General features: G+C 41.3%; 1 protein-coding gene across 2 annotated transcripts in view; it reads right to left on the reverse strand.

Moving 5' to 3' along the window:
- Positions 1 to 9,641: 9,641 nt before the first annotated feature.
- Positions 9,642 to 27,771, reverse strand: part of LOC139381544 (RNA-binding Raly-like protein) — a 41,141-nt gene continuing 23,011 nt past the window's right edge. The window contains exons 4-8 of one of the 2 annotated variants that reach the window (XM_071125181.1): positions 14,211 to 14,383; positions 13,132 to 13,245; positions 11,135 to 11,274; positions 10,172 to 10,219; positions 9,642 to 10,010 (exon numbers count right to left, since the gene is read on the reverse strand). In XM_071125181.1, the coding sequence (XP_070981282.1) occupies positions 10,181 to 10,219; positions 11,135 to 11,274; positions 13,132 to 13,245; positions 14,211 to 14,383 (466 nt within the window). In that variant the 3' untranslated portion in view covers positions 9,642 to 10,010; positions 10,172 to 10,180. Of the gene's footprint in view, positions 10,011 to 10,152; positions 10,220 to 11,134; positions 11,275 to 13,131; positions 13,246 to 14,210; positions 14,384 to 27,771 lie in introns of both variants that reach the window. The other variant, XM_071125171.1, reaches the window with a different exon arrangement.

The following is a 27,771-nucleotide window of genomic DNA, read 5'->3' on the forward strand; positions in this document are numbered from 1 at the left end:
GATCCAAGAAGAATTATGGCAATACCTGTGTAAGAATACTGTTGACTACAGTTCAGCATTCAACACTATTGTTCCCTCAAAGCTCGACACCAAGCTCAGAACCCTGGGTCTGGACACCACTCTCTGCAACTGGATCCTGGACTTACTAACAGGCAGACCACATGATGTGCAGTTTGGCAACAACACCTCCTCCACATTGACTCCTAACACAGAGGCCCCACAGGGGTGTGTCTTCAGTCCTATGCTGTACTCCCTGTTCACCGACAACTGTGTGGATTTACATGACACCAACTCCATAATGAAGTTTACTGACAACACCACGGTTGTAGGCCTGATAACCATCAACAACGAGTCAGCCTATAGGGAATAGGTAAGTGAACTGGCATTGTGGTGTTATGACAACAACCTGTCCCTCAGCGTCAGCAAAACAAAGGAGTTGGTTGTTGACTTCAGGAAGCAGAGGAGGGAAATGCCCCGATGCACAACAACTTAACTGCAGTAGAGTTGGTCCCATTAGGCTCAGTTGGTAGAGTGTGGCACCTGCAACGCCAGGGTTGTGGGTTCGATTCCGACAGGGGACGAGTACGAACAAATATGAAAATGTATGAGCTCACTACGGTAAGTTGCTCTGGATAAGAGTGTCTGCTAAATGATTCAAATACACAAAAACATGTCAAATGTTAAGTTCCACGGCATCCACATCACCAAGGGCTTGTCATGGAACAACAATACCACCACTGTTGTCAAGAGGGCTCAACAGCTTCTCTACTTCCTACATTGGCTGAAGAAATGTGGCTTGCCACACAGAGTCCTCTCCAAATATCACTGCTGCACCATCGAGAGCGCCCAGACCGGTTGCATCATGGCCTGGTACGAGAATTGCTACATCCACAACTGCAATGCCCTTCAGTGAGTGGTGAAGACGTCCCAGTACACCACTGGGACCGTGCTCCCAACCATCCAGGGCATCTACTCAAAACAGTGCCTGAGGAAGGAACGCAGCATCATCAAGACCACACACACCCCAGCCATGAGCTGTTCTCTCACTTACCATCAGGCAGATGGTATTGGGGCATGAGGTCTGATACCAACAGGCTACGAGACCGTTTCTATCTACAAGCCATCAGACTGCCGAACACTTGAGCTGGACTGACCACCTGCTAAGATTTTCTGCACCTTAGCACACATGCAATCACTCATGCACACAACCACATAGACATACACACACATATATACACTCATTCGACAATCAATATTACACTTTATATACACTACCGTGCAAAAGTTTGGGGTCACTTAGAAATGTCCTTGTTTTTGAAAGAAAAGCACATTTTCTGTCCATTAAAAATCCAGTGCAGACATTGTTAATGTTGTAAATGACTATTGTAGCTGGAAACAGCAGATTTTTTATGAAATATCTACATAGGCGTACAGAGGCCCATTATCAGCAACCATCCATCCTGTGTTCCAATGGCATGTTGTGTTAGCTAATCCAAGTTTATCATTTTAAAAGACTAATTGATCATTAGAAAACCATTTTGCAATTATGTTAGCACAGCTGAAAACTGTTGTCCTGATTAAAGAAGCAATAAAACTGCTCTTCTTTAGACTAGTTGAGTATCTGGAGCATCAGCATTTGTGGGTTCGATTACAGGCTCAAAATGGCCAGAAACAAAGCACTTTCTTCTGAAACTCGTCAGTCTATTCTTGTTCTGAGAAATGATAGCTATTCCATGCAAGAAATTGCCAAGAAACTGAAGATCTCATACAACGCTGTGTACTACTCCCTTCACAGAACAGCGCAAACTTGCTCTAACCTGAATAGAAAGAGGAATGGGAGGCCCCAGTGCACAACTGAGCAAGAGGACACCTACATTAGAGTCTAGTTTGAGAAACAGATGCCTCACAAGTCCTCAACTTGCAGGTTCATTAAATAGTACCCGCAAAACACCAGTCTCAACATTAACACTTCTGCCTAGAAGGCCAGCATCCCTGAGTCGCCTCTTCACTGTTGACATTGAGACTGGTGTTTTGCGAGCAATTACCTCGACTAACCTGTGCCACCGCACATTGACCCTGTACGGGTACCCCCTGTATATTGCCTCGATACTGTTATTCTACTGCTGCTCTTTAATTTTTTTTTTTTTTTTTTTTACTTAACATTTATTTTTCTTAAAACTGCGTTGTTGGTTAAGGGCTTGTAAGTAAGCATTTCACTGTTGTATTCGGCGCATGTGACAAATACATTTAGATTTGATTTGATGTCGATAACTTGTTGTTTTATGCCAGCATATGAATCTAAAGTTTATTTGGTTCTCATCACTTACCTGATCATGCAGTTGTTTCAAACATGACAAAAGAGTTCACTTTCGTTCTTTGCAAGGGCAACTCACTTTGGATTCACTATGAGCAAACAGTGGTGGGAGAAGTACACAATTGTCTTACTTGAGTAAAAGTAAAGATACCTTAATAGAAAATGACTCAAGTAAACCTGAAATTCACCCAGTAAAATACTACTTGAGTAAAAGTCTAAAAGTATTTGGTTTTAAATATACGTAAGTATCAAAATGCAATCGCTAAAATATAGTCTACTTATTAAGAATCAAAAGTAAAAGTATAAAGCATTTGAAATTCCTTATATTAAGCAAACCAGATGGCACGATTTATTTTTAATTTTTTTATTTACAGATAGCCAGGGGCACACTACAACACAATTTACAAATTAAGCATTTGTGTTTAGTGAGTCCGCCAGATCGGAGGCAATAGGGATGACCAGGGACGGTCTCTTGATAAGGTGCGTGAATTGGACCATTTTCTGTGCTGCTAATCATTCAAAATGTAATGAGTACCTTTGAGTGTTAAGAAAAATGTATGGTGTAAAAAGTACATTATTTTCTTTAGGAATGTAGTGGAGTAAAGGTTCTCAACAATATACATAGTAAAGCACAGATACCGCAAAAAACGACTTAAGTAGGAGGCTACTTTAACGTATTTTTAATTAAGTAGACTACTTTACAAGACTGTGCGCAAACAAATGTCCGGTGCCAAAGGATGACCAGACCTATTTCGAAAATAAACTAGGGGCTCTATTCAATCTGTATCGTGGAAATTCATCGTTACATTGTGATGGAAATGTAATAAAAGCAATGTTCTCTCGTTAATGGAGACTGCATTCATAGTTAACGCTGCAGAGCCGACCGCTCAATAGGAAATTTCTTTAAATGTCTTATACGGGATGGAATAGAGCCCTTGGTCTATGCGTATCTTGTCAACATTGACAAAGTTTAGCCACATGGTTGATACAGTGTTTATTGTGGTTGCCTGGCCGACTTAATTGCCCATAACAAGACAATATAAAATAGACAATCAAATTAGAATAGTCCACAGATAAAAATAAAGAAAATAATATCCTAATTACTAATTGTTTACAAGTCAGGAAAATTATTGAACTGAGTACAGAGAACACTGCCAAACAATAAGCCACCACATTTCTAGGCTTAGGCTACTCAAATGTATGTTAAATAAATATGCATACTCAGTTATACGAAAATAGTCATACCTTTACTACTGTCACCAATGTATAGTTTACATTCAGTATTTTATAAACACAAAAAAACACGAGACTTCATGAAACATATATAATAATGCAAAGTAAACGCAAATGCTTAATATAATAATATACTGGGAATCTATGAAAAACCATCACATCTTCAACTTTATTTTTTCCAGAGTAAATAGTCTGGATTTATTTTCTTGCTGGTCATAAAGAAAGTGAAATATACTTATTTTAACAGTTGTTTTCAAATAGCCATGGTTTAAAATACAGTACAACATTATACAGTAAGGTCGTTCCACCAATTAGGTGCCTTTTGAATAGTTAAACACGCTGGGGATAAAAACATTTTATTTCACTAAATTTTAACATTCTGTCACAAAGAGCACATGTTCAACTTAACATAAAAACAAAATGTTCCCATCTGAAGAGGTAAAAAAGAAATGACTACAGTAATTGCATGCCTATTACGTGCCAAATAAAGTAACAAGGTTGACAACTTAAAGCAGACATGAATCCCCTTGTGACATGGGGAATAGAAGCTTGGTGTGTGCAACAAGGAGAGGCAATTGAATGCAAGCTTCACTAAAAACATCGAAATTGTTCAAATAATTTCTAGCCTGTCTATGGGCAACATCTTATGCTTTACCCACTCAGTTCTCCACCACAAAACACCAGAAAATGACAAAAAAAATAGTAGAACGAGCTCACCTGATTTGACTGTTCAAAGTTTAATGTCTCTTTTGAAAAAAATAATATTTTAAAAGGAATAGTTTCAGCATACTAAAATAGTGTTCAGTTTACATAACAGGTTTGACCTTAAAATGAGGGACAGGGTTTTTCTTAACCTTAAAATGTATCACTAATAATATTAAATAAATAAATAATCTTCAGAAATTACTTGGTCAAAGCAACAAAATAACTAGGGCTTTACAATGATGATGAAATCCTGGAGAAATGTTGGGGTTAAGAAGAGGGTTAACATTTTCCTTGAGGTCACGGAGGATGCACAGAGGGAGATGTCAAAATGCTGACTTTTGGCACTTTAGCAAGTTTTTTATTCATATTAAAAATCAAATGTATTGAAATCCAATGTGGTCTATATTCAATGGCACTTCATTTAAGAGGCTTTTAAAATGCAATATTTGTGCACAATTTCTACTTCAAATATCAAAGGGAAGCAAAAGGCACTCATTTCGTGGAACAACCCTGTAGTATTTTTCAATGGCAATTGTTATGACTATTTACAATGAATAATAGTTTTTAGTTGTGGCATTGAAGCACCTCCTGGGGTAAAGAAAATAGTTTGATGCCAGCCGAAATTTTCCCCAGAATAACGCAATCAACAAATTCCTCCTCAAGTCAATAAGGTTTCCATCCAACCTTTGTATGCAAGTAAAGTACGTCTGATAAGAAATGGTATGACAGGCACAATGGAAACAGAACAAGTGTTGGTAAACTTTCCAAATGTCTACAAAACAAAATACAGGATCTTTTTGTTTCGGTAAAATTAATTTTGCGGGAAATGTCGGTGGAAACGCTTTTAGGCGCAAGTATTGATATAATAACCCTCATATTGAAGTAAACTTGGAGTCACACGATGGTTTGTGGTGTGGTCCTCCCACTACAACTCGTCGGGAAAGCATGCAGTTTATTAGCTACATATTAAATAAATGATGATGAATTGAACAGGGTTGTGAAAGTGCAAGGTGATGAGCTTAATGCTCCAATAAATATCGAGGTTATTATTCCGGTGACATGATCATCGACGCTTGACTGCCGTTTGAAAAACAATATCGCTCTTTAATCCATAATAATCTCATAATGCTACATGAGCCCTAGCCAACCGCGCGCAGATACACCGTATATAACCCAACAGTGGTTGTGGGAAAACCATCAGTACAGTTGAAAATGCGAAAGAAATGCATTTGACGTGTATTTTTTTATTCGGTACATGGGGATTTAACCGCAAATGTTATTTTTATTTGCTCTATGTCATCACGCACAGTCGTTTATCCGCAACAAGTACATTTGATGGAAACACATGTGTTGGGAAAATGCGCACATTGTTTTTATGCGGATTTTAGAATATTCGCATGAAAATCTGTTGCCAATTGGATGGAAACCTAGATACTGATAATGACAACACATGATAGTCCTTTCCAATACATATTGGAGAGTTTTATCCTAGTGATATGATGATCTATGTTTGGCTGCCATTTGATAACTATAAATAATCTCGCTCTTTAGTCCATAATAATCTCATCATGTATATGTAACAGTATAGCTGTTGACTAGAGCGCACGTGCCAATACCAGAGTGGGCACATTCGCGATGACGCAACATACTGTATTTCATGACCCAACCATCAGTAGAGTTGAAAATGCGAAGGAAACCTATTTAGCGTGGGTTTTTTTTCGGAACATGGGAATTTAACCACACAAGTTATTTGTATGTGCACTATGTCATCACTCACTATTTTTTTTATCCACAACAAGTCCGTTTGGTGGAATGAAAACACACCACTAGTGGGAAAATGTGCATATTTTCTTTATGCCGATATTAGAATATTTGCATAAATATCCGTCTACATTTGGATGGAAACCTAGCTACTGACAGTACTAATGTGGAAGCTATGGGAAGTTGGTAGAGACAAATATGCAAAGTAGAGGAGAACACACAGGGAGTGTAGATGCCTAATATTGTTGTCCGATCAATCAATCAAGCCAATCTCTGGTCAATCTCGAATGGCTATTTATATCAATTGATTAATTACATATTCCTAATCTGTGGTGATCTGAATACATTAAGTGGCAGTACAACATTACGAATGTACAGTTGAAGTCGGAAGTTTACATACACCTTAGCCAAATACATGTAAACTCAGTTTTTCACCATTCCTGACATTTAATCCTTGTAAAAATTCCCTGTTTTAGGTCAGTTAGGATCACCACTTTTTTTATGAATGTGAAATGTCAGAATAAAAGTAGAGTGAATTATTTATTTCAGCTTTTATTTCTTTCATCACATTCCCAGTGGGTCAGACGTTTACATACACTCAATTAGTATTTGGTAGCATTGCCTTTAAATAGTTTCACTTGGGTCAAACGTTTGGGTAGCCTTCCACAAGCTTCCCACAATAAGTTGGGTGAATTTTGTCCAACTCCTCCTGACAGAGCTGGTGTAACTGAGTCAGGTTTGTAGGCCTCCTTTCGCGCACACGCTTTTTCAGTTCTGCCCACAAATTTTCTATGGGATTGAGGTCAGGGCTTTGTGATGGCCACTCCAATACCTTGACTTTGTTGTCCTTAAGCCATTTTGCCACAACTTTGGAAGTATGCTTGTGGTCATTGTCCATTTGGAAGACCCATTTGCGACCAAGATTTGATTTCCTGACTGATGTCTTGAGATGTTACTTCAATATATCCACATAAATTCCCTTCCTCATGAAGCCATCTATTTTGTGAAGTGCGCCAACCCGTCTTGCAGCAAAGCACCCCCACAACATGATGCTTCCATCCCGTGCTTCACGGTTAGGATGGTGTTCTTCGGCTTGCAAGCCTCCCCCTTTTTCCTCCAAACATAACTATGGTCATTATGACCAAACAGTTCGACTTTTGCTTCATCAGATCAGAGGACATTTCTCCAAAAGTACGATCTTTGTCCCCATGTGCATTTGCAAACCGTAGTCTGACTTTTTTAATGGTGGGTTTGGAGCAGTGGCTTCTTCCTTGCGGAGCAGCCTTTCAGGTTATGTCAATATTGGACTCGGTTTACTGTGGATATAGATACTTTTGTACCTGTTTCCTCCAGCATCTTCACAAGGTCCTTTGCTGTTGTTCTGGGATTGATTTGCACTTTTCACACCAAAGTACGTTCATCTCTTGGAGACAGAATGCGTCTCCTTCCTGAGCGGTATGACGGCTGCGTGGTCCCATGGTGTTTATACTTGCGTACTATTGTTTGTACAGATGAACGTGGTACCTTCAGGCGTTTAGAAATTGCTCCCAAGGATGAGCCAGACTTATGGAGGTCTACAATTTGTTTTCTGAGGTCTTGGCTGATTTCTTTTGATTTTCCAGTGATGTCAAGCAAAGAGGCACTGAGTTTGAAGGTAGGCCTTGAAATACATCCACAGGTACACCTCCAATTAACCCAAATAATGTCAATTAGCCTATCCGAAGCTTTTGAAGCCATGACATCATTTTCTGGAATATTCCCAGCTGTTTAAAGGCACAGTCAATTTAGTGTATTTAAACTTCTGACCCACTGGAATTGTGATACAGTGAATTATAAGTGAAATAATCTGTTTGTAAACAATTGTTGGAAAAAATTACTTGTGTCATGCACAAAGTAGATGTCCTAACTGACTTGCCAAAACTATAGTTTGTTAACAAGAAATTTCTGAAGTGGTTGAAAAACGAGTTTAATGACTCCAACCTACAGTGCCTTGCGAAAGTATTCGGCCCCCTTGAACTTTGGGACCTTTTTCCACATTTCAGGCTTCAAACATAAAGATATAAAACTGTATTTTTTTGTGAAGAATCAACAACAAGTGGGACACAATCATGAAGTGGAACGACATTTATTGGATATTTCAAACTTTTTTAACAAATCAAAAACTGAAAAATGGGCCGTGCAAAATTATTCAGCCCCTTTACTTTCAGTGCAGCAAACTCTCTCCAGAAGTTCAGTGAGGATCTCTGAATGATCCAATGTTGACCTAAATGACTAATGATGATAAATACAATCCACCTGTGTGTAATCAAGTCTCCGTATAAATGCACCTGCACTGTGATAGTCTCAGAGGTCCGTTAAAAGCGCAGAGAGCATCATGAAGAACAAGAAACACACCAGGCAGGTCCGAGATACTGTTGTGAAGAAGTTTAAAGCCGGATTTGGATACAAAAAGATTTCCCAAGCTTTAAACATCCCAAGGAGCACTGAGCAAGCAATAATATTGAAATGGAAGGAGTATCAGACCACTGCAAATCTACCAAGACCTGGCCATCCCTCTAAACTTTCAGCTCATACAAGGAGAAGACTGATCAGAGATGCAGCCAAGAGGCCCATGATCACTCTGGATGAACTGCAGAGATCTACAGCTGAGGTGGGAGACTCTGTCCATAGGACAACAATCAGTCGTATATTGCTCAAATCTGGCCTTTATGGAAGAGTGGCAAGAAGAAAGCCATTTCTTAAAGATATCCATAAAAAGTGTAGTTTAAAGTTTGCCACAAGCCACCTGGGAGACACACCAAACATGTGGAAGAAGGTGCTCTGGTCAGATGAAACCAAAATTGAACTTTTTGGCAACAATGCAAAACGTTATGTTTGGCGTAAAAGCAACACCCTGAACACACCATCCCCACTGTCAAACATGGTGGTGGCAGCATCATGGTTTGGGCCTGCTTTTCTTCAGCAGGGACAGGGAAGATGGTTAAAATTGATGGGAAGATGGATGGAGCCAAATACAGGACCATTCTGGAAGAAAACCTGATGGAGTCTGCAAAAGACCTGAGACTGGGACAGAGATTTGTCTTCCAACAAGACAATGATCCAAAACATAAAGCAAAATCTACAATGGAATGGTTCAAAAATAAACATATCCAGGTGTTAGAATGGCCAAGTCAAAGTCCAGACCTGAATCCAATCGAGAATCTGTGGAAAGAACTGAAAACTGCTTCACAAATGCTCTCCATCCAACCTCACTGAGCTCGAGCTGTTTTGCAAGGAGGAATGGGAAAAAATTTCAGTCTCTCGATGTGCAAAACTGATAGAGACATACCCCAAGCGACTTACAGCTGTAATCGCAGCAAAAGGTGGCGCTACAAAGTATTAACTTAAGGGGCTGAATAATTTTGCACGCCCAATTTTTCAGTTTTTGATTTGTTAAAAAAGTTTGAAATATCCAATAAATGTCGTTCCACTTCATGATTGTGTCCCACTTGTTGTTGATTCTTCACAAAAAAATACAGTTTTATATATTTATGTTTGAAGCCTGAAATGTGGCAAAAGGTCGCAAATTTCAAGGTGGCTGAATACTTTCGCAAGGCACTGTAAGTGTATGTAAACTTCCAACTTCAACTGTAGTTGTATAAATGTGGGTGTGTCTGTCTGTGTGATGCATATCAGTTGTCAGACCCATTCTTCAAGAGACTACACATTTTTTTTTAAAGCTGCCATATTTTGTTGAGTCCATAAGTCTGTAGGAACCTGTTACAAAGGGGAGCTGGAGACACGAAGGTGGACAGAAGCTTACTGTAGGAAAGGAACTGAGGGTAACCAGGGAAATATTTCTTACTCATCAAAAGAAAAGATTCACTGAAGATCCAACTTTGTAAGGTACAGTGTATTTGAGGGTTCTGTCCAAGTTGACTGTGATCAGAGATGATCACTCCTCTTCACTTGAATCCCTCTCCATGTCGCTGTGCTGCTGTCATTGGGTTCCTTGAGTCTGGAGAGAGTAAAAGTTATAATGATAGTTAAGAATGAACCAATACTTACTTACACTCTTATTAACATGTAATTACACACTGAAATGTAACAGAATCCACATGCAAACAATCATGTTGAGTGCTATAATCCTGACAGATCACCTTTATTAGCCATGTATACCTGATCTCCTCACATGTTATCTTCCAGATCAGAATGATGGTTATGTATCTGAGAAATCACAAGAGCGAGTGAGACTTTATATGCTGACATGAAACACACTGTGATACATTTGCTCACCATCACAGAAACCATCACATTCACAGATCACAAAAACAGTTATCTGACAGTTACCAGATTTCGCTGTGACTGTAACTCTCCATCTGTGCATCTGTTTAACCAAGTTTAGGAGGGATGAGTGACACTCCCTGGCAATCCTAGGAAGTGTTATTACTCCTTGCCATTAGGACAGATTTGGGATACTGTATTGTGGTTGACTGGTAAACACTCGTCTCTATTCATTCCTTCCATCTTCCTCCCCCTTTCCCCCTCAACTGTCAGAGAAACAATGGCTCCCCTGCCTGGTGAACACACCTACCGCTCAGCCCACACAGCCTGGTATAGATAATGAACAGTGGTACGGAGGCAGAACACTTATTGTGTCAGCCAGGTAGGGAGACACTTGGCTGTAATTGTAGATAATTACTCTTCTTTTGAAGAGATGGGCGCAAAGAATGTAATGTATGTACGAGTCCCAAAATCTGAGAACAATAGTTAATCAATTATCATCTCCCCATATCTCACTCTCTTTGTTCTATGGCACACATGCACACGCACGCACACACACACACACACACACACACACACACACACACACACACACACACACACACACACACACACACACACACACACACACACACACACACACACACACTTTTCCAGAACTATTGCAACTGTGACAGCCAATGCTACAGTGATCTGCATGCCCATTCCACAACATGTAGAAGATATGCACTTTCAGAACAAATAATGAAAATCTATGATAATGTAAAACGTTCACTCACGAACCAAACAGTAATATAACATTGCTGAGGTGCAGGAGTGAGCAATCACCAGTAGGAGGAGGAAGAGTTTTGTGTTTACCCTGTGGTGGTGCTGGTGGTAATCATCGCTGGCCTCTCCTGGCTCTGGGCTCTCTCTCTGTCTGTGGTGAAGGCTGACAGGGGAGTCGTCCAGACTGCTCACTGAGTCCGACACACTGCCCTCCCCGGTCAGAGGTGAATCTGGACCAGACACACGCACACAGTTGTTTTCACAATTGTTGAGCGTGATAGTTTTCAGTGTACCTCTCTGTGGAATATAGTCCATAGAATATTGCTTTAACTGTGTTTTTGAACTGCTTTCTTTGTCAACGGTAGCCAACGTCCCAGTCCTGTGCACAACAAAGCCTGCCGACGGTTACCTTCTAGGCATTGCCCATTTTTTTTAATTTTCTGTTGATGCAGTGCTCACTGATGCAAGATGCCCCAAATGATAATAGATAGTAGTCATAATGGGCCCACAATAATCTGATGACAATACACTACATGGACAAAAATATGTGGACACCCCTTCAAATTAGTTGATTTGCTTATTTCAGTCACACCGGTTGCTGATAGGTGTATAAAATCTTACACACAGCCATGCAATGTCCATAGACAAACAGTGGCAGTAGAATGGAATGTACGGAAGCGCTTAGTGACTTTCAACGTGGCCCCATCAAAGGATACCACCTTTACAACAAGTCAGCTAGAGCTGCCCCGGGCAACTGGAAGTGCTGTTATTGTGAAGTGGAAACATCTAGGAGCAACAACAGCCCCAAAGTGGTAGGCCACACAAGCTCACAGAATGGGACCACTGAGTGCTGAAGCACATATTGTGTAAAAATTGTCTGTCCTCGGTTGCAACACTCACTACTGAGTTCCAAACTGCCTCTGGAAGCAACATCAGCACAATAACTGTTTGTCGGGGGCTTCATGAAATGGGGTTCCATGGCCGAGCAGCCGCACATAAGTCTAAAATCACCATGCGCATTGCCAATTGTCCGCTCGAGGGGTGTAAAGCTCGCCGCCATTGGACTCTGGAGAAGTGGAAACCCATTGTCTGGAGTGATGAATCACGCCTCCTCATCTGGCAGTCCGATGAACGAATCTGGGCTACCTGCCCGAATGCATAGTTCCAACTGTAAAGCTTGGTGGAGGAGGAATAATGGTCTGGGGCTGTTTTTCATGGTTAGGGCTAGGCCCCTTAGTTCCAGTGAAGGGAAATTGTAATGCTACAGCATACAATGACATTCTAGTCAAGTCTGTGCTTTGATGCAACCGTTTAGCGTGACAAAACGAGGTCCATACAGAAATGGTTTGCCTGGAAGAACTTGACTCGAATGCCCATAGCCCTGACCTACACCCCACTGAACACCATTTTTCGATGAATTGGAATGCCGACTGCGAGCCAGGCCTAATCGCCCAACGTCCGTGCCCAACCGCACTAATGCCCTTGTGGCTGAATGGAAGCAAGTCCCAGCAGTTCCAACATCTACTGGAAAGCCCTCCCAGAAGAGTGGAGGCTGTAATACCAGCAGAGGGGGACCAACTCCATAATAATGCCCATGATTTTTGAATGAGATGTTCAACGTCCACATAATTTTGGCCATGTTAAGTAGTTCTTTACTTTAATCAATGAATAGTCATTTTCCCCTCCACGTGTTATCTCTCATTATCATTGACTCTGAAGAGGATTACAAAACAATGTAATGTTAGCAGGGGAAATTCTGTAAGTTAAGCTCCTAATGACGAGATAGTTAAGCAATAAGGAACAATGGGGTGTGGTATATGGCCAATAGGGCTGTTCTTATTCACGACGCAACCAGGAGTGCCTGGATACAGCCCTTAGCCGTGCTATATTGGCCATATATCACAAACCCCTGATGTGCCTTATTGCTATTATAAACGGGTTACCAATGTAATTAGAGCAGTAAAAATAAATGTTTTGTCATACCATGGTATACGGTCTGATAAACCACGGCTGTCAGCCAATCATTATTCAGGGCTCGAAACATCAAGTTTATAATATGACATAAACTCTCCAGTCCAGGCGCCAACCTGAGTGATCTTTTCTCCGTCTGTCCATCTTTTCCACACTGTCCAGCAGTCCATCAATTTGCACCTTGATCAGAGTCAACTCACTCTTTATGGCCAACAGCTCTGCCAGCTTCACTGTAGAGGGAGAGAGAGGGTGAGAAAGAGGGAGAGAGAAATGGAGGGAGAAAGGAAAGAGAGACATTTAGATTTAAGAAATATTCCTCTTTTGAGAGAAAATGACATAAATCTCCCATTAACATTGATGTATGATTTGCACGAAAGTCCAAGTTGTGAGTGCAGGTCTTAAAATAGGATTTGTCCTAGAGAGGCCTGTAATAGTTCATGGTGTTGAAGCCTGTACTCACATACACATACTCACTTTGTCTTTCCCAAGCATTCCACCATCACTTAGTGTAGTGGAAGCACCCTCACTCCCAGGGCCTTAACATCTCCTCTCCACTAGCCTATGGTCTTTAATGGGAAATTCATATCACAACCCCAGCTCTGAGAAAACAACCCTGAAACTCTTTGCTATTAAAAGCTGTTTGACCTCTGCAGCTACAAAGACAATCTAATTCCCCTATGATGGGCTGGCAGTAAAAACTATTAAGGCTTGTAATAAACTAGTATAAACAATTCTTATTTGTTATGCACTATTAACTTGGTATAATTGCAGCATGTTGATAGGCTGGGTAGTGGAAGGAGAGGGGCCCTGCAGTCAAAAGGCTTTTAATGAAGAGACCATCTGGTGCTTCTGACTGTGCCCTGGGGCTCCCAGGGCTGCTTCCCCCCATGCAGACATGGCATTACACTAGGAGGAACACTCAGGCATTCAATATACACACACTCCCAAGTGGATTCATAGGCACGCACATACAAACACACATAGTCAGTGCAAAGAAGCCGATATACACACACACACACATTCGAGATAAAACGCTAAGTGCACATACACAGATGACATTCACCCTGTAATGAGTTTTTTTTAATGAGTGTGTCTGTGTGTGGTGAGTGTGTGTGTGTGAGTGCAGGTGTGCGTGAGCTAACATTGTAAAGAGTCTGTTGTGAGTGTGTGTGTTACAGTGTGTGGGGTCCTTTACACTTAGCCCTGTTGCTGGAAGAGCCGGTACGCTGGGCACTCCTCTTGCCCTGTAGTCTGTCTCTGGAGCGGTGCAGGCCGGAGGAGGAAGAGGGGCCATGGGAGTGTTTCATAGGGCTGGGCTCCACTGGGGCTGGCATCATGGAGGCTGGGACACGCTGGTAGTCAAACACCCTGTGGGGAAACAACATGATCTAATAAGTAATTATACAGTAAGTACTTTGTCATATTTGTAAGTAAACAAAACCTTACTTATGGTCCTAGGGTCCTAAGGATTTCCTGACCACATGATAGGACCAGGCAATGACAGCTATAGGTTCTAAGTCTCATAAACGCATGCTCTTTAAAACAATCATCTGCTGATGTGTCAGAGCAACCTTTCCTAAATTCCCAAAAGAGAGTTGACCATAGACTTTCCATATACTGTCCACTGTAGGAGGAGACTCAATCTTCCTGGCAGGCTGGCAGCACTGAAAACACCTTCCTCCAGACAAATGTTCAGTTTTAGGTTATTCATGCCAATCAAATTAAATAGTGGACTCGTTTATAATATTCATAAGCCATTTGGTGCCATTACATATGGAGTAAATGTACTCGATAATCACAGTGATATACTGATGTAATCGATTTTCATTTGATCTCATAGCCTGGTGCGCCAAATAGCTCTGGGGAGCTTTGATTTGCACTGGTCTGGGCTAAGAGGTAGCATATCCCCTCTTTCTCTCTCTCTTCCTCTGTCTCTCTTAATATCTCTCTGTGTCTCTGTGTATCTCTCTCTCTCTCTCTCTCTCTCTCTCTCTCTCTCTCTCTCTCTCTCTCTCTCTCTCTCTCTCTCTCTCTCTCTCTCTCTCTCTCTCTCTCTCTCTCTCTCTCTCTCTCTCTCTCTCTCTCTCTCTCTCTCTCTCTCTCTCTCTCTCTCTCTCTCTCTCTCTCTCTCTCTCTCTCTCTCTCTCTCTCTCTCTCTCTCTCTCTCTCTCTCTCTCTCTCTCTCTCAGAGCGTTTGAGGTTAACCAGCCCATTCATCCCTCTAAGTGCAGGCATCTCTTCCGATACCAGCACGATCACTGCAGCTGTGTGTGTATGTGTGACATCCCAGAGAAGATAGAGGTAGTCATCTCTGAGATTGTGTAGTTTGACAGAGATGCTGCCTATGGTCTATGGATTCCGCCCATACACTCCTGATCCCCCCACCCAACTCCCGTCACTCTGAAGATTGATCCTGACCTCCGTCTACTAAAACCCCTAACATATTGCTGCTGTCAATCAGGGGATCAAAAGCGATCACAAGGAGGGGATCAGGTTGGCTTATATGTGAGGGTTGCTGTTGCCTTTTCCTTACTGAGGACCACACTAAACTCCTACTTGACTTGAAAAGGAAATATAGTGCATTCGGAAAGTATGACTTTTTTGACACTGTCTTGGCAGTTTGCTTAGGGTCATTGTCCAGTTGGAAGGTGACCCTTCGCCCCCAGTCTTAAGTCATGAGCGCTCTGGAGCAGGTTTTCATCAAGGATCTCTCTGTACTTTGCTCTGTTCATCTGTCCCTCGATCCTGACTAGTCTTCCAGTCCCCAGTCATGGTCTGAGAGTCCTTTAGGTGCCTTTTGGCAAACTCCAAGCAGGCTGTCATGTGCCTTTTATTGAGGAGTGGCTTCCATCTGGCAACTCTACCATAAAGGCCTAATTGGTGGAGTGCTGGAGAGATGGTTGTCCTTCTGGAAGGTTCTCCCATCTCCATAGAGGAACTCTAGAGTTCTGTCAGAGTGATCATCGGGTTCTTGGTCACATCCCTGACCAAGGCCCTTCTCCTCCGATTGCTCAGTTTGGCCGGGTGGCCAGCTCTAGGAAGACTCTTGGTGGTTCCAAACTTCTTCCATTTAAGAATGATGGATGCCACTATGTTCTTGGGGACCTTCAATGCTGCAGACATGTTTTGGTACACTTCCCCAGATCTGTGCCTCAACATAATCCTGTCTTGGAGCTCTACAGACAATTTCTTCGAACTCATGGCTTGGTTTTTGCTCTGACATGCAATAGACAGGTGTGTGCCTTTCCAAATCATGTCCAACTCCAATCAAGTTGTAAAAACATCTCAATGCCACATCTTCAATTTAAGCCTACTAGAAAGTGTGTGCCCTCAGGAATGGAGGGAAGATTAAGTCATTCTGCTACCCAAGAATAGTAAAGCCCCCTTTACTGGCTCAAATAGCTGAACAATTAGCCAATTAGCCTTAGTAAACTTCTGGGAAAAAAAGTGTTTGACCAGATACAATGCTATTTCACAGTAAACAAATTGACAACAGATGTTCAGCACGCTTATAGGGAAGGACACTCAACAAGCACAGCATTTACACAAATGACTGATGATTGGCTGAGAGATGATTGATTGATGATAAAATGATTGTGGGGCTGTCTTGTTAGACTTCAGTGCAGCTTTTGACACTATTGATCATAGTCTGCTGCTGGAAAAATGTATGTGTTATGGTTTTACACCCCCTGCTATAATGTGGATAAGCATTACTTGTCTAAGATAATACAGAGGGTGTACGTTAATGGAAACCTCTCAAACATAATCCAGGTTGAATCAGGAATTCCCCAGGGTAGCTGTTTAGGCCCCTTGCTTTTTTCAATCTTTACGAACGACATGCCACTGACACTGACTCAACATGCCACTGACACTGACTCAACACTATACACATCAGCTACCACAGTAACTGAAATGACTGCAGCACTTGACAAAGAGTGGGTGGCAAGGAATAAGTTAACCCTAAATATTTCTAAAACTAAAATCATTGTATTTGGGACAAATCATTCACTAAACTCTAAACCTAAATTAAATCTTGTAATAAATCATGTGGAAATTTAGCAAGTTGAGATGACTAAACTGCTTGTAGTAACCCTGGATTGTAAACTGTCATGGTCAAAGCATATTGATACAACAGTAGATAAGATGGGGAGAAATCTGTCCATAATAAAGCGCTACCCTGCCTTCTTAACAACACTATCAACAAGGCAGGTCCTACAAGCCCTAGTTTTGTCGCACCTTGACTACTGTTCAGTCGTGTGGTCAGGTGCCTCAAAAAAGGATTTAGGAAAATTGCAATTGGCTCAGAACAGGGCAGCATGGCTGGCCCTTGGATGTACACAGAACACTAATATTAATAATTATGCATGTCAATCTCTACTGGCTGAAAGTGGAGGTGAGATTGACTTCATCACTACTTGTATTTATGAGAGGTGTGAGACATGTTGTCTGTTTGAACTACTGGCACACAGCTTGGACACCCATGCATACCCCACAATACATGCCACAAGAGGTCTCTTTACAGTCCCCAAGTCCAGAACAGACTATGGGAAGCACGCAGTATTACATAGAGCCATGACTACATGGATCTCTATTCCACATGAAGTACAGTACCTTGCAAAAGTTTTCATCCCCCTTGGCATTTTTCCTATTTTGTTGCATTACAACCTGTAATTTAAATAGATTTTTATTTGGATTTCATATAATGGACATACACAAAATAGCCCAAATTGGTGAAGTGAAATGAAAAAAAGAACTTGTTCCAAAAAATTATAAAAAATAAATACGGAAAAGTGGTGCGTGCATATGTATTCATCCCCTTTGCTATGAAGCCCCTAAATAAGATTAAGATAAGACCAAAACTCACGGACCAGGCAAGAACGGCATTAATCAGAGAGGCAATAAAGAGACCAAAGATAACCCCAAAGGAGCTGCAAAGCTCCACAGCGGAGATTGGAGTATCTGTCCATAGGACCACTTTGAGCTGTACACTCCACAGAGCTGGGCTTTATGGAAAAGTGGCCAGAAAAAAACATTGCTTAAAGAAAAAAATAAGCAAACACTTTTGGTGTTTGCCAAAAGGCATGTGGGAGACTCCCCAAACATAGGGGTCAGATGAGACTAAAATTGTCAAGGAAACTCTATGTCTGGTTGCAAACCCAACACTTCCCATCACCCAGAGAACACCATCCCCACAGTGAAGCATGGTGGTGGCAGCATCATACTGTGGGGATGTTTTTCATCTGCAGGGACTGGGAAACTGGTCAGAATTGAAGGAATGATGGATGGTGCTAAATACAGGGAAATTCTTGAGGGAAACCTGTTTCAATCTTCCAGAGATTTGAGACTGGGATGGAGGCTCACCTTCCAGCAGGACAACTGCATACTGCTAAAGCAACACTCGAGTGGTTTAAGGGGAAACATGTAAATGTCTTGGAATGGCCTAGTCAAAGCCCAGACCTCAATCCAATGGAGAATCTGTGGTATGACTTAAAGATTGCTGTACACCAGCAGAACCCATCCAATTTGAAGGAGCTGAAGCAGTTTTGTCTTGAAGAATGGGCAAAAATCCCAGTGGCTAGATGTGCCAAGCTTATCGAGACATACCCCAAGAGACTTGCAGCTGTAATTGCTGCAAAGGTGGCTCTACAAAATATTGAGTTTGGGGAGCTGAATAGTTATGCAAGCTCACGGTTTAATTTTTTAAAATCTTAATTCTTGTTAGTTTCACAATAAAAAATATTTTGCATCTTTAAAGTGGTAGGCATGTTGTGTAAATCAAATGATACAAACCCCCCCAAAAATCTATTTTAATTCCAGGTTGTAAGGCAACAAAATAAGGAAAATGCCAAGGTGGGTGAATACTTTCACAAGCCACTGTAACTGATGTTGTAAAATCTGTGAATGGATTGTAATGTTTTTTTAAAATGTTATAAATTGCCTTAAACTTCTTATGACTTGGGGACAGTATTTCGACGTCTGGATGAGAAGAATGCCCAAAGTAAACTGCTTGTTACTCAGGCCCAGAGGCTAGGATATGCATATAATTGGATGATTTCGATAGAAAACACTCTAAAGTTTCCAAACCTGTTACAATAATGTCTTTGAGTATAACAGAACTGGCTCCGGCTAAAACCTGAGGAAAATCCATCCAGGAAGTGGGATTTTTCTGATGTGGGTATATTCAATTGAATGCCTATAGAGTATCTAATGGGTTAGGACCAAGATTGCAGTTCCTATGGCTTCCATCAGATGTCAACAGTCTTTAGCCATTGTTTCAGGCTTGTTTTCTAAAAAATGAAGAAGAATGAGACCTTTCTGTCAGTGGACTGTAGAATCATGCAGTGCTGGTTTGCTTGCATGACAGAGTGAGCGCCCTTCGTTGTTTTTCCTTTCTATTGAATACGCTATTGTCTGGTTGAAATATTATCGATTATTTAGACAATTGACAACCTGAGGATTAATTATAAACATCGTTTGACATGTTTCAACAAACTTTACCGGTACTATTAGGATGTATTCGTCTGCATGTTTTGACCGCCTTTGAGCCAGTGGATTACTGAACAAAATGCGCCAACAAAATAGAGTTTTTGGGATATAAAGAGGGACTTTATCGAACAAAATGTACATTTATTGTGTAGCTGGAACTCTTGTGACTGCAACCAGATGAAGATCTTCAAAGGTAAGTGATTCATTTTATTTCTATTTCTGACTTTTGTAATTCCTTTACTTGGTTGTAAAATGTTTGTATACTTTTGTAAGCGCTGTCCTCAGATAATCGCATAGTATGCTTTCGCCATAAAGCCTTTTTGAAATCTGACAAAGTGGCAGGATAAACAAGAAGTAAATCTTTAAGCCGATGTATAACACTTGTATTTTTTATGAATGTTTATGATGACTATTTCTGTAACGCTCGTCCTCTTCTTCTGACGAGAAGTCGCAAGGATCGGACCAAAGCGCAGCATTGTACGTGTTCATGACGATATTTATTCAACTCAGAACACTAAAACAAAAATAACAACGAGAATGATACGAACCGAAGCAATCCTGTCTGGTGACATACACAAAGAGAGAAAATAAACACCCACGAAACACAAGTGGGAAGAGGCTACCTAAGTATGATTCTAAATCAGAGACAATTAACGACACCTGCCTCTGATTGAGAACCATACCAGGCCAAACGCAAAAACACAACATAGAAAACGGAACATAGACAACACACCCAACTCACTGTCACGTTCTGACCTTTATTTCCTTTGTTTTGTCATTATTTAGTATGGTCTGGGCATGAGTTGGGGTGGGCAGTTTATGTTTGTTTTTCTATGATTTGGGTATTTCTATGTTTCGGCCTAGTATGGTTCTCAATCAGAGGCAGGTGTCATTAGTTGTCTCTGATTGAGAATCATACTTAGGTAGCCTGGGTTTCACTGTTTGTTTGTGGGTGATTGTTCCTGTCTCTGTGTTTGCACCAGATAGGGCTGTTTTGGTTTTTCACATTTCTTGTTTTGTTAGTCTATTCATGTATAGTTTCTTCATTAAAGAACCATGAATAATCACCACGCTGCGTTTTTGTCCACCTCTCCTTCAACACAAGAAAACCGTTACACTCACGCCCTGACAATACTAAAACAAAGACATAACAAAGGATCTAAGGTCAGAACGTGACAATTTCTGTATTTGGCGCTCTGCATTTTCACCGGATGTTGTTGAGGTGGGTCTCTAGCGGAACGCCTGCAACAGAAAGGTTAATTTTGCTGGACCCCAGGAAGAGTAGCTGCTGCCTTGCCAGCAGCTAATGGGGATCCGTAATAAATACAAATAATGATCAATGGAAACAGGATGCACCTGAGCTCAATTTCAAGTCTGAATAATTATGTAAAGAAGGTATTTATAAATATATTTTTCAATACATTGGCAAAAATTCTAAAAACCTGTTTTCGTCTTGTCATTATGAGGTATTGTGTGTAGATTGATGAGGGAAATGTTGTGTTTAATCCATTTTAGAATAAGGCTTGGACATAACAAAATGTGGAAAAGGGGAAGGGGTCTGAATACTTTTCGAATGCACTGTATCTGCCGTTCTACATTAACTGTTTATAAATGAAAAAGAACATACTTGTACTACATTATACACAATTGTGTATGAGTCATACAGTACTTTATGGAAGTGAAAAAGAACTGAAGGTACATAGTTGGCTTTACTGAGAACTGAATATGATTACCTACTGTACTCTAGATGTACTCTCTGGCAACAAAAAAAAGTCCATGAAGGAGAGAGAGAAAGTGTTACTTTGAGAGTACTGTACCTTTGTAAGCTTTAAATCCTCAGCAGAGCAGATAACTACCAATAAATATTTTTTTCACACACTTGATATGCTCAGCTCAAGGAGAATGCATCAGGGAAAGCATTTCATACTACAGTGCAAAGTGAGTTTACTCTATAATAAAATATTCAAAGACAATCCTATAAGATGATGCATGGTACTCAGTGAAAGGGTAATGATTGTTTGACAAAATTACCCAAGCTCTTTTTGGATCCACTGTAAATCAGATGTTGGTCGTTTGTAAAAAGGACATATAGACTGAGTGTAAAGAACATTAGGAGCACCTTCTAAGATTGAGTTACACCCCCCTTGGCCCTCAGAACAGCCTCAATTCGTCAGGGCATGGTGTCAAAAGCGTTCCACAGGGATGCTGGCCCATGTTGACTCAAAATCAAATCAAATCAAATGTATTTATATAGCCCTTCTTACATCAGCTGATATCTCAAAGTGCTGTACAGAAACCCAGCCTAAAACCCCAAACAGCAAGCAATACAGGTGTGGAAGCACGGTGGCTAGGAAAAACTCCCTAGAAAGGCCAAAACCTAGGAAGAAACCTAGAGAGGAACCAGGCTATGAGGGGTGGCCAGTCCTCTTCTGGCTGTGCTGGGTGGAGATTATAACAGAACATGGCCAAGATGTTCAAATGTTCATAAATGACCAGCATGGTCAAATAATAATAATCACAGTAGTTGTCGAAGGTGCAACAAGTCAGCACCTCAGGAGTAAATGTCAGTTGGCTTTTCATAGCCGATCATTGAGAGTATCTCTACCGCTCCTGCTGTCTCTAGAGTGTTGAAAACAGCAGGTCTGGGACAGGCAGCACGTCCGGTGAACAGGTCAGGGTTCCATAGCCGCAGGCAGAACAGTTGAAACTGGCGCAGCAGCACGGCCAGTGCTTCCCACAGTTGTGTGAAGTTAGCTGGATGTCAATTTGGTGGTGGACCATTCATTGTACACACGTGAAACTGTTGAGCATGAAAAACACGGCAGCGTTGCAGTTCTTGACACACACCGGTGCGCCTGGCACCTACTACTATACCCCGTTCAAAGACACTTAAATCTTTTGTCTTGCCGATTCACCCTTTGAATGGTACACATACGCAATCCATGTCTCAATTGTCTCAAGCCTTAAAAATCCTTATTTAACCTGTCTCCTTCCCTTCATCTACGCTGATTGAATTGGATTTAACAAGTAACATCAATAAGCGACCATAGCTTTCAGCTGGATTCACCTGATCAGTCTGTCATGGAAAGAGCATTAATGTTTTGTACACTCAGTGTATAGTCACTCTAATCCTACACCAGTGTAGGATGAAGTAAGGATACTTCTTAAATTGCCTTGTATTGCGGTGGCTGTGTGAGGGGCAGTAAAGGAAGAGAAAGAGATGAGATAGAGACAGAAGAAAGAGGGGAGAAGGGACTGAACGGATCAGCAATGCCTGAGCTGGCTGTGAAGGGCCTCGTTTTTCATTCTGTCATCCCCTCTCCCTCTCAGCCCTTTTCCCTCCATGGCTGTGGTGTTTCCCCCTTGCTTCACAGTGCTCCACAGTTGGCCTGAGCTGTGTTATTTTCTCCGGACCAGTGGGGCGGGTGGCCAGGCGTCCAGTCAGCTATGCAGGGAGACTGTGTTCACCCATCTGTGAAATCACCACCAGCGGCGGACAACCAGGGGGAATGTCAGGTCATGTGGATACAGTATGGGTCAATAGATAGTTTCACTACAGAAAACCTGCTGCCCCACTACCCGCAGCCCTCAGGGAAGCACTGCATCATCATATGATCTGCTAGCTGAGCCTGATATGGAGAGGCAGCTCCTATATACTGCACTGATTGGGGAACAAAACAATAAGAAATGGGGGTGTTTTAGGTTCTGGGGGTAAGAATTGGAGGGCAATAGCTTTTCTACACACACACCTCATTGATGGAATTACCCATAGAAACATGGTCCCTTATTTCAGTACTTCTAGGGATACCATTATATGAGCCATGTCATCTTCTCTATCTGTGAAAATGCTGAGTTTTCAGTGTACAGAAGTAAGAGCTGTCACCTTCTGTAATCCACAGGAAAAACCCTGTCAATGAGTCTTGCTACTGTAGCTGTGAATAAGCAAGGACACCTAAAAGGCCATTTAAACGGTGAAATGAGAAAATAATAGCCCCAAGGTCCCCCAACTCAGACAGGTTGAATTGTGTACCCTTGGTACAAGGTAGTTGATTTTTTTATTGATTTTTTTTTAAAAATAAGACAAAATACATACAGTGGGCTCTGAAATGATTGACACCTTTTATAATGATGAGCAAAAATTACTGTTTGAAATAAATATTTCAAATACTGAGCTGTATTGTCTGCCAAAAAGATGGGGTTAATATGTTATACTAATACATTTGCTCCGAGAAATTGGGAAATTATATTATTTTAAGCTAAAACAATTGCTCAGAGAAAGAGATTTTGTTGAACAAGTAATACATTTTTTCTCAAAAGGGAAGGGGTCAAAATGATTGACACCCCTGTTTTCAATACCTTTCAACGGCCCTGAGCATTTTTCTCAAATGTTTTATGTGTTGGAGAACACATTCCCATTCCTTGTTAATTAAACAAATTCTCTTTCTCTGAGAAATTGTTTTAGCATAAAATAATACAATTTCTCATTTTTTTGGAGCAGTCAATATAGCTCAGTATTTGAATTATTTATTTTATACAGAGTACTGGGGGAGTGGCGGCAGCCATACCTGTGGTGTAGACTGTAGAAAAAAAAGTTATATTACAGGTCGAAGAAACTTGTCAAACTAAGTATAGAATCAATCTGCAGGATGTTTTCATCATAAATGTTCAATAATGTTCCAACCGGAGAATTCCATTGTCTGTAGAAAAGCAATGGAACGAGACACCTCTCATGTGAAAGCGTGTGACTGAGAACGAGGCTGCTGGAAGACCCCTTAGTCAAACAGCTCTCATCCGGCCCCCCTTCACAGGAGCAGCCTGAAACAACATTCTAAAGACGGTTGACATGTAGTGGAAGCCTTAGGAAGTGCAAAATAACCCATATACCACTGTGAATTTGATAGGGGCTGAGTTCAAAAACTACAAACCTCAGATTTCCCACTTCCTGTTTGGATTTTTTCTCAGGTTTTCACCTGCCATATGAGTTCTGTCATACTCACAGTCATCATTCAAACAGTTTTAGAAACGTCAGAGTGTTTTCTATCCAATACTAATAATAATATGCATGTATTAGCATCCGGGACTGAGTAGGAGTCAGTTCACTCTGGGCACGCTATTCATCCAAAAGTGAAAATGCTGCCCCCTATCCCAAATAAGTTCCCAGTTTTCTATGTCAAAATTCCTCTCTGCAGGTGAGAGCTTAAGGGAAAAGAATGCACATGGGTGGACCTTTTGATCAGAGGGGGAACGTTGAGACAGAACAGCACCTATGCCGGTGTCAGAGGCGTCCACCTCCACGATGAACTGGAGTTCTGGGTCGGGCTGAGTAAGGAAGCTACGCTTGAGTTCCAGGAATGCTGCAGGTCAAGGAGAGACAGGATGAGCAGTAGAGGGCGTGGCAGGATGAGATGTAACAAGTTGTTAATGATACAAACCTTAGAATGTCTTAGAAGTCTAAACATATATGGACTGCATGGTTAAACTATAGGCTATTGACGTTTCGAGAAAGTAGCAAAAGAACTTGCACTCTGTTCCTTGCTTCAGGCTTCACAGCTGTTCTCTCATAAAGTGGTCATATTTTCACCCCTATTTCACCCAGATTTTCACCCATTCTCAATTTAATCTCATCTTTACTAATATGTCAAATTAGTTTGGATTTAAAATGGATGATTATAACCCGTGTTAATGAATGTAGCATCATGTACAGTATTGTTTAAAAATGGATAGTTTGGGAAATAATCTTGATTTTTAATGCTGGTAACCCATTGTATAAAAGCAATAACACACTCAAGGCCATGTGTTATTACATTTTTATCATGGCTGTGGTGGGCTTCGCCTCGTGGCTATGACCACATTACAGCCATGGTAAAAAATGTCATAACACATGGCCTCTCATGTATTATTGCTTAATTATCAAATGGATAGGAACAGGGGCAGGAGGGAAAATATGCCATCAGTATGCACTCGAATAGCCGGCGCTTTCCAACCGGTCCGTTTTGTAGGCTACTTCGGAGAAATAAATATAATATCACTTATTTTACTCCACGCATCAACCACTGTTTGAGGTGCATGCTCTCGCTGGCAAGACAGGTGATATTCCGCCCAAACTCTGTATGCAATGGGCTTTCCAACCTTGTTCCTGCAGCTACCCAGTGCTTAATTTGGGAAACCAAGTGAAATCTGTTCCTTAAAATCGATAGTAACATGTTTTTGCAACAAAACATATTTAACTAAACTGTTTAACTAAACATATTTAACTAAACAGCCTGTCTGCTCGCTCAGGAAAGGAATAGGTCTAAAGGAGAGAGAAGAGGAGATGGAAACGCATGGTGGTGAGATATTCTGGATAACTAAAGATAATGTGTCACCCAATTAATTATGACAAATGCCCTACTATTAGGCTATTCAAAATCAAATACAAATTCACTAATTGCCCAATAGCCTAATAGCCTAATTGTAAGCCCCCTGACAATCCACGAACCAACAGCATAGCCTGGGGCTATAAATTCTCTCCCAGACTCATGGATAGAAAGTTTCGAGTGTAGGATAAGATAACCAGTCCATCCAGTATGCATAATAATACAGTTTACACTCAAAGGTGATGACCAGAATTTGTTTAGTTTTGGAGAAGATGTACCAAAGCATTCTTAAATAATTGTTGTTTTATGTTTTTTTGCTATGAATAATATTTGGTAGGCTATGTATTGTATAACAGTACAATCAGAATTTTAATTCAGCAGAGGGAGCACGCCCCTATCCACATAGCAGGAGTGCAGTGGAGAAGTTGGAAAGCTTCCAGTTCCTCAGCTTGCACATCACTGACAATCTGAAATGGTCCACCCACACAAACAGTGTTGTGAAGAAGGCACAACTGCGCCTCTTCAACCTCAGGAGGCTGAAGAAATTTGGCTTGGCCCCTAATACCTTAAGAAACTTTTACAGTTGCACAATTGAGAGAATCCTGTCGGGCTGTATCACCGCCTGGTACGGCAACTGCACCGCCTGCAACCCCAGGGCTCTCCAGAGGGTGGTTCCCCAACGCATCACCGGTGGCACACTGCCTGCCCTCCAGGACACCTACAGCACCCGATGTCACAGGAAGGCCAAAAAGATCACCACCCGAGCCACGGCCTGTTCACCCCACTATCATCCAGAAGGCGAGGTCAGTACAGGTGCATCAAAGCTGGTACCGAGAGACTGAAAAACAGCTTCTATCTGAAGGCCATCAGACTGTTAAATAGCCATCACTAGCTGGCTTCCACCCAGTTACTCAACCCTGCACCTTAGAGGCTGCTGCCCTATATACATAGACATGGAATCACTGGCCACTTTAAATAATGGAACACTAGTCACATTAATAATGTTTTATACTGCTTTACTCATCTCATGTATATGCTTTATTCTATTCTACTGTATTAAGTCTGCTAAATAATGTCTGCTAAATATGTGTATTCAGTTAAACTGGAAAGCATCTCATGTCATTGCCTATAATATGTCTCCACACACCTAGGCCTACACTATTGATGGATTCAAGAAAAGGTTGTTTTTATTCATGTCAATTTCTCAGTGTCAAAGTATCCTGCCATTTCGATCATTTGTGTGGTATTAGAAAAGATTCTGGCAAAGTCTCCAGTCATGTAAAATGACGTAGAATTGCGTGAAATGCGTTTATAAAAGGCCACATTTTTCCTGGACCCTAAGCTACTTAAAATGATCCCCATGTGTGCAACTTCTTTAAGTGCCTCTACTCTACTGCCTTATGCCATTACTCAAATGCGATTATATGCATGCAATGCTTAATTATAAAGGTTACTTTTTCTTCCATGCGTTCCGGTACCTCAGAACTCCCCAGGGAAGCCCCCTCTCATGCTCACTTTTTGTTCCAGCACCTCCCGATTTACAAATTAAGCACTGCTCTCCCCTGTGTCACGGAGGCTCTCCACACTACCAAAGCTGACTCTCATCCTCTTAGATCTATCCTCTGCTTTTGACATCATGAACCATCAGCTCTTCCTCTCCACCCATTCAAGCCTCAGGCTCTGCACACTCTTGAATTGCATCCTACCTGGCAGGCCACTCCAACCAGGTGACATGGAGAAGATCTGTGTCTGTACCACATACTCTCACTACTGGTGTCCCCCAGGGCTAGGTTATAGGTACTCTCCTCTTCTCTCTATACAACAAGTCACTCGGCTCCGTCATATCCTCACATGGTCGCTCCTATCATTGCTATGTGGATGACACTCAACTACTTTTCTCTTGTCCCCCTTCTG

The sequence above is a fragment of the Oncorhynchus clarkii genome, chromosome 2 (assembly GCF_045791955.1).
Source record: "Oncorhynchus clarkii lewisi isolate Uvic-CL-2024 chromosome 2, UVic_Ocla_1.0, whole genome shotgun sequence".
NCBI lineage: Eukaryota > Metazoa > Chordata > Actinopteri > Salmoniformes > Salmonidae > Oncorhynchus > Oncorhynchus clarkii.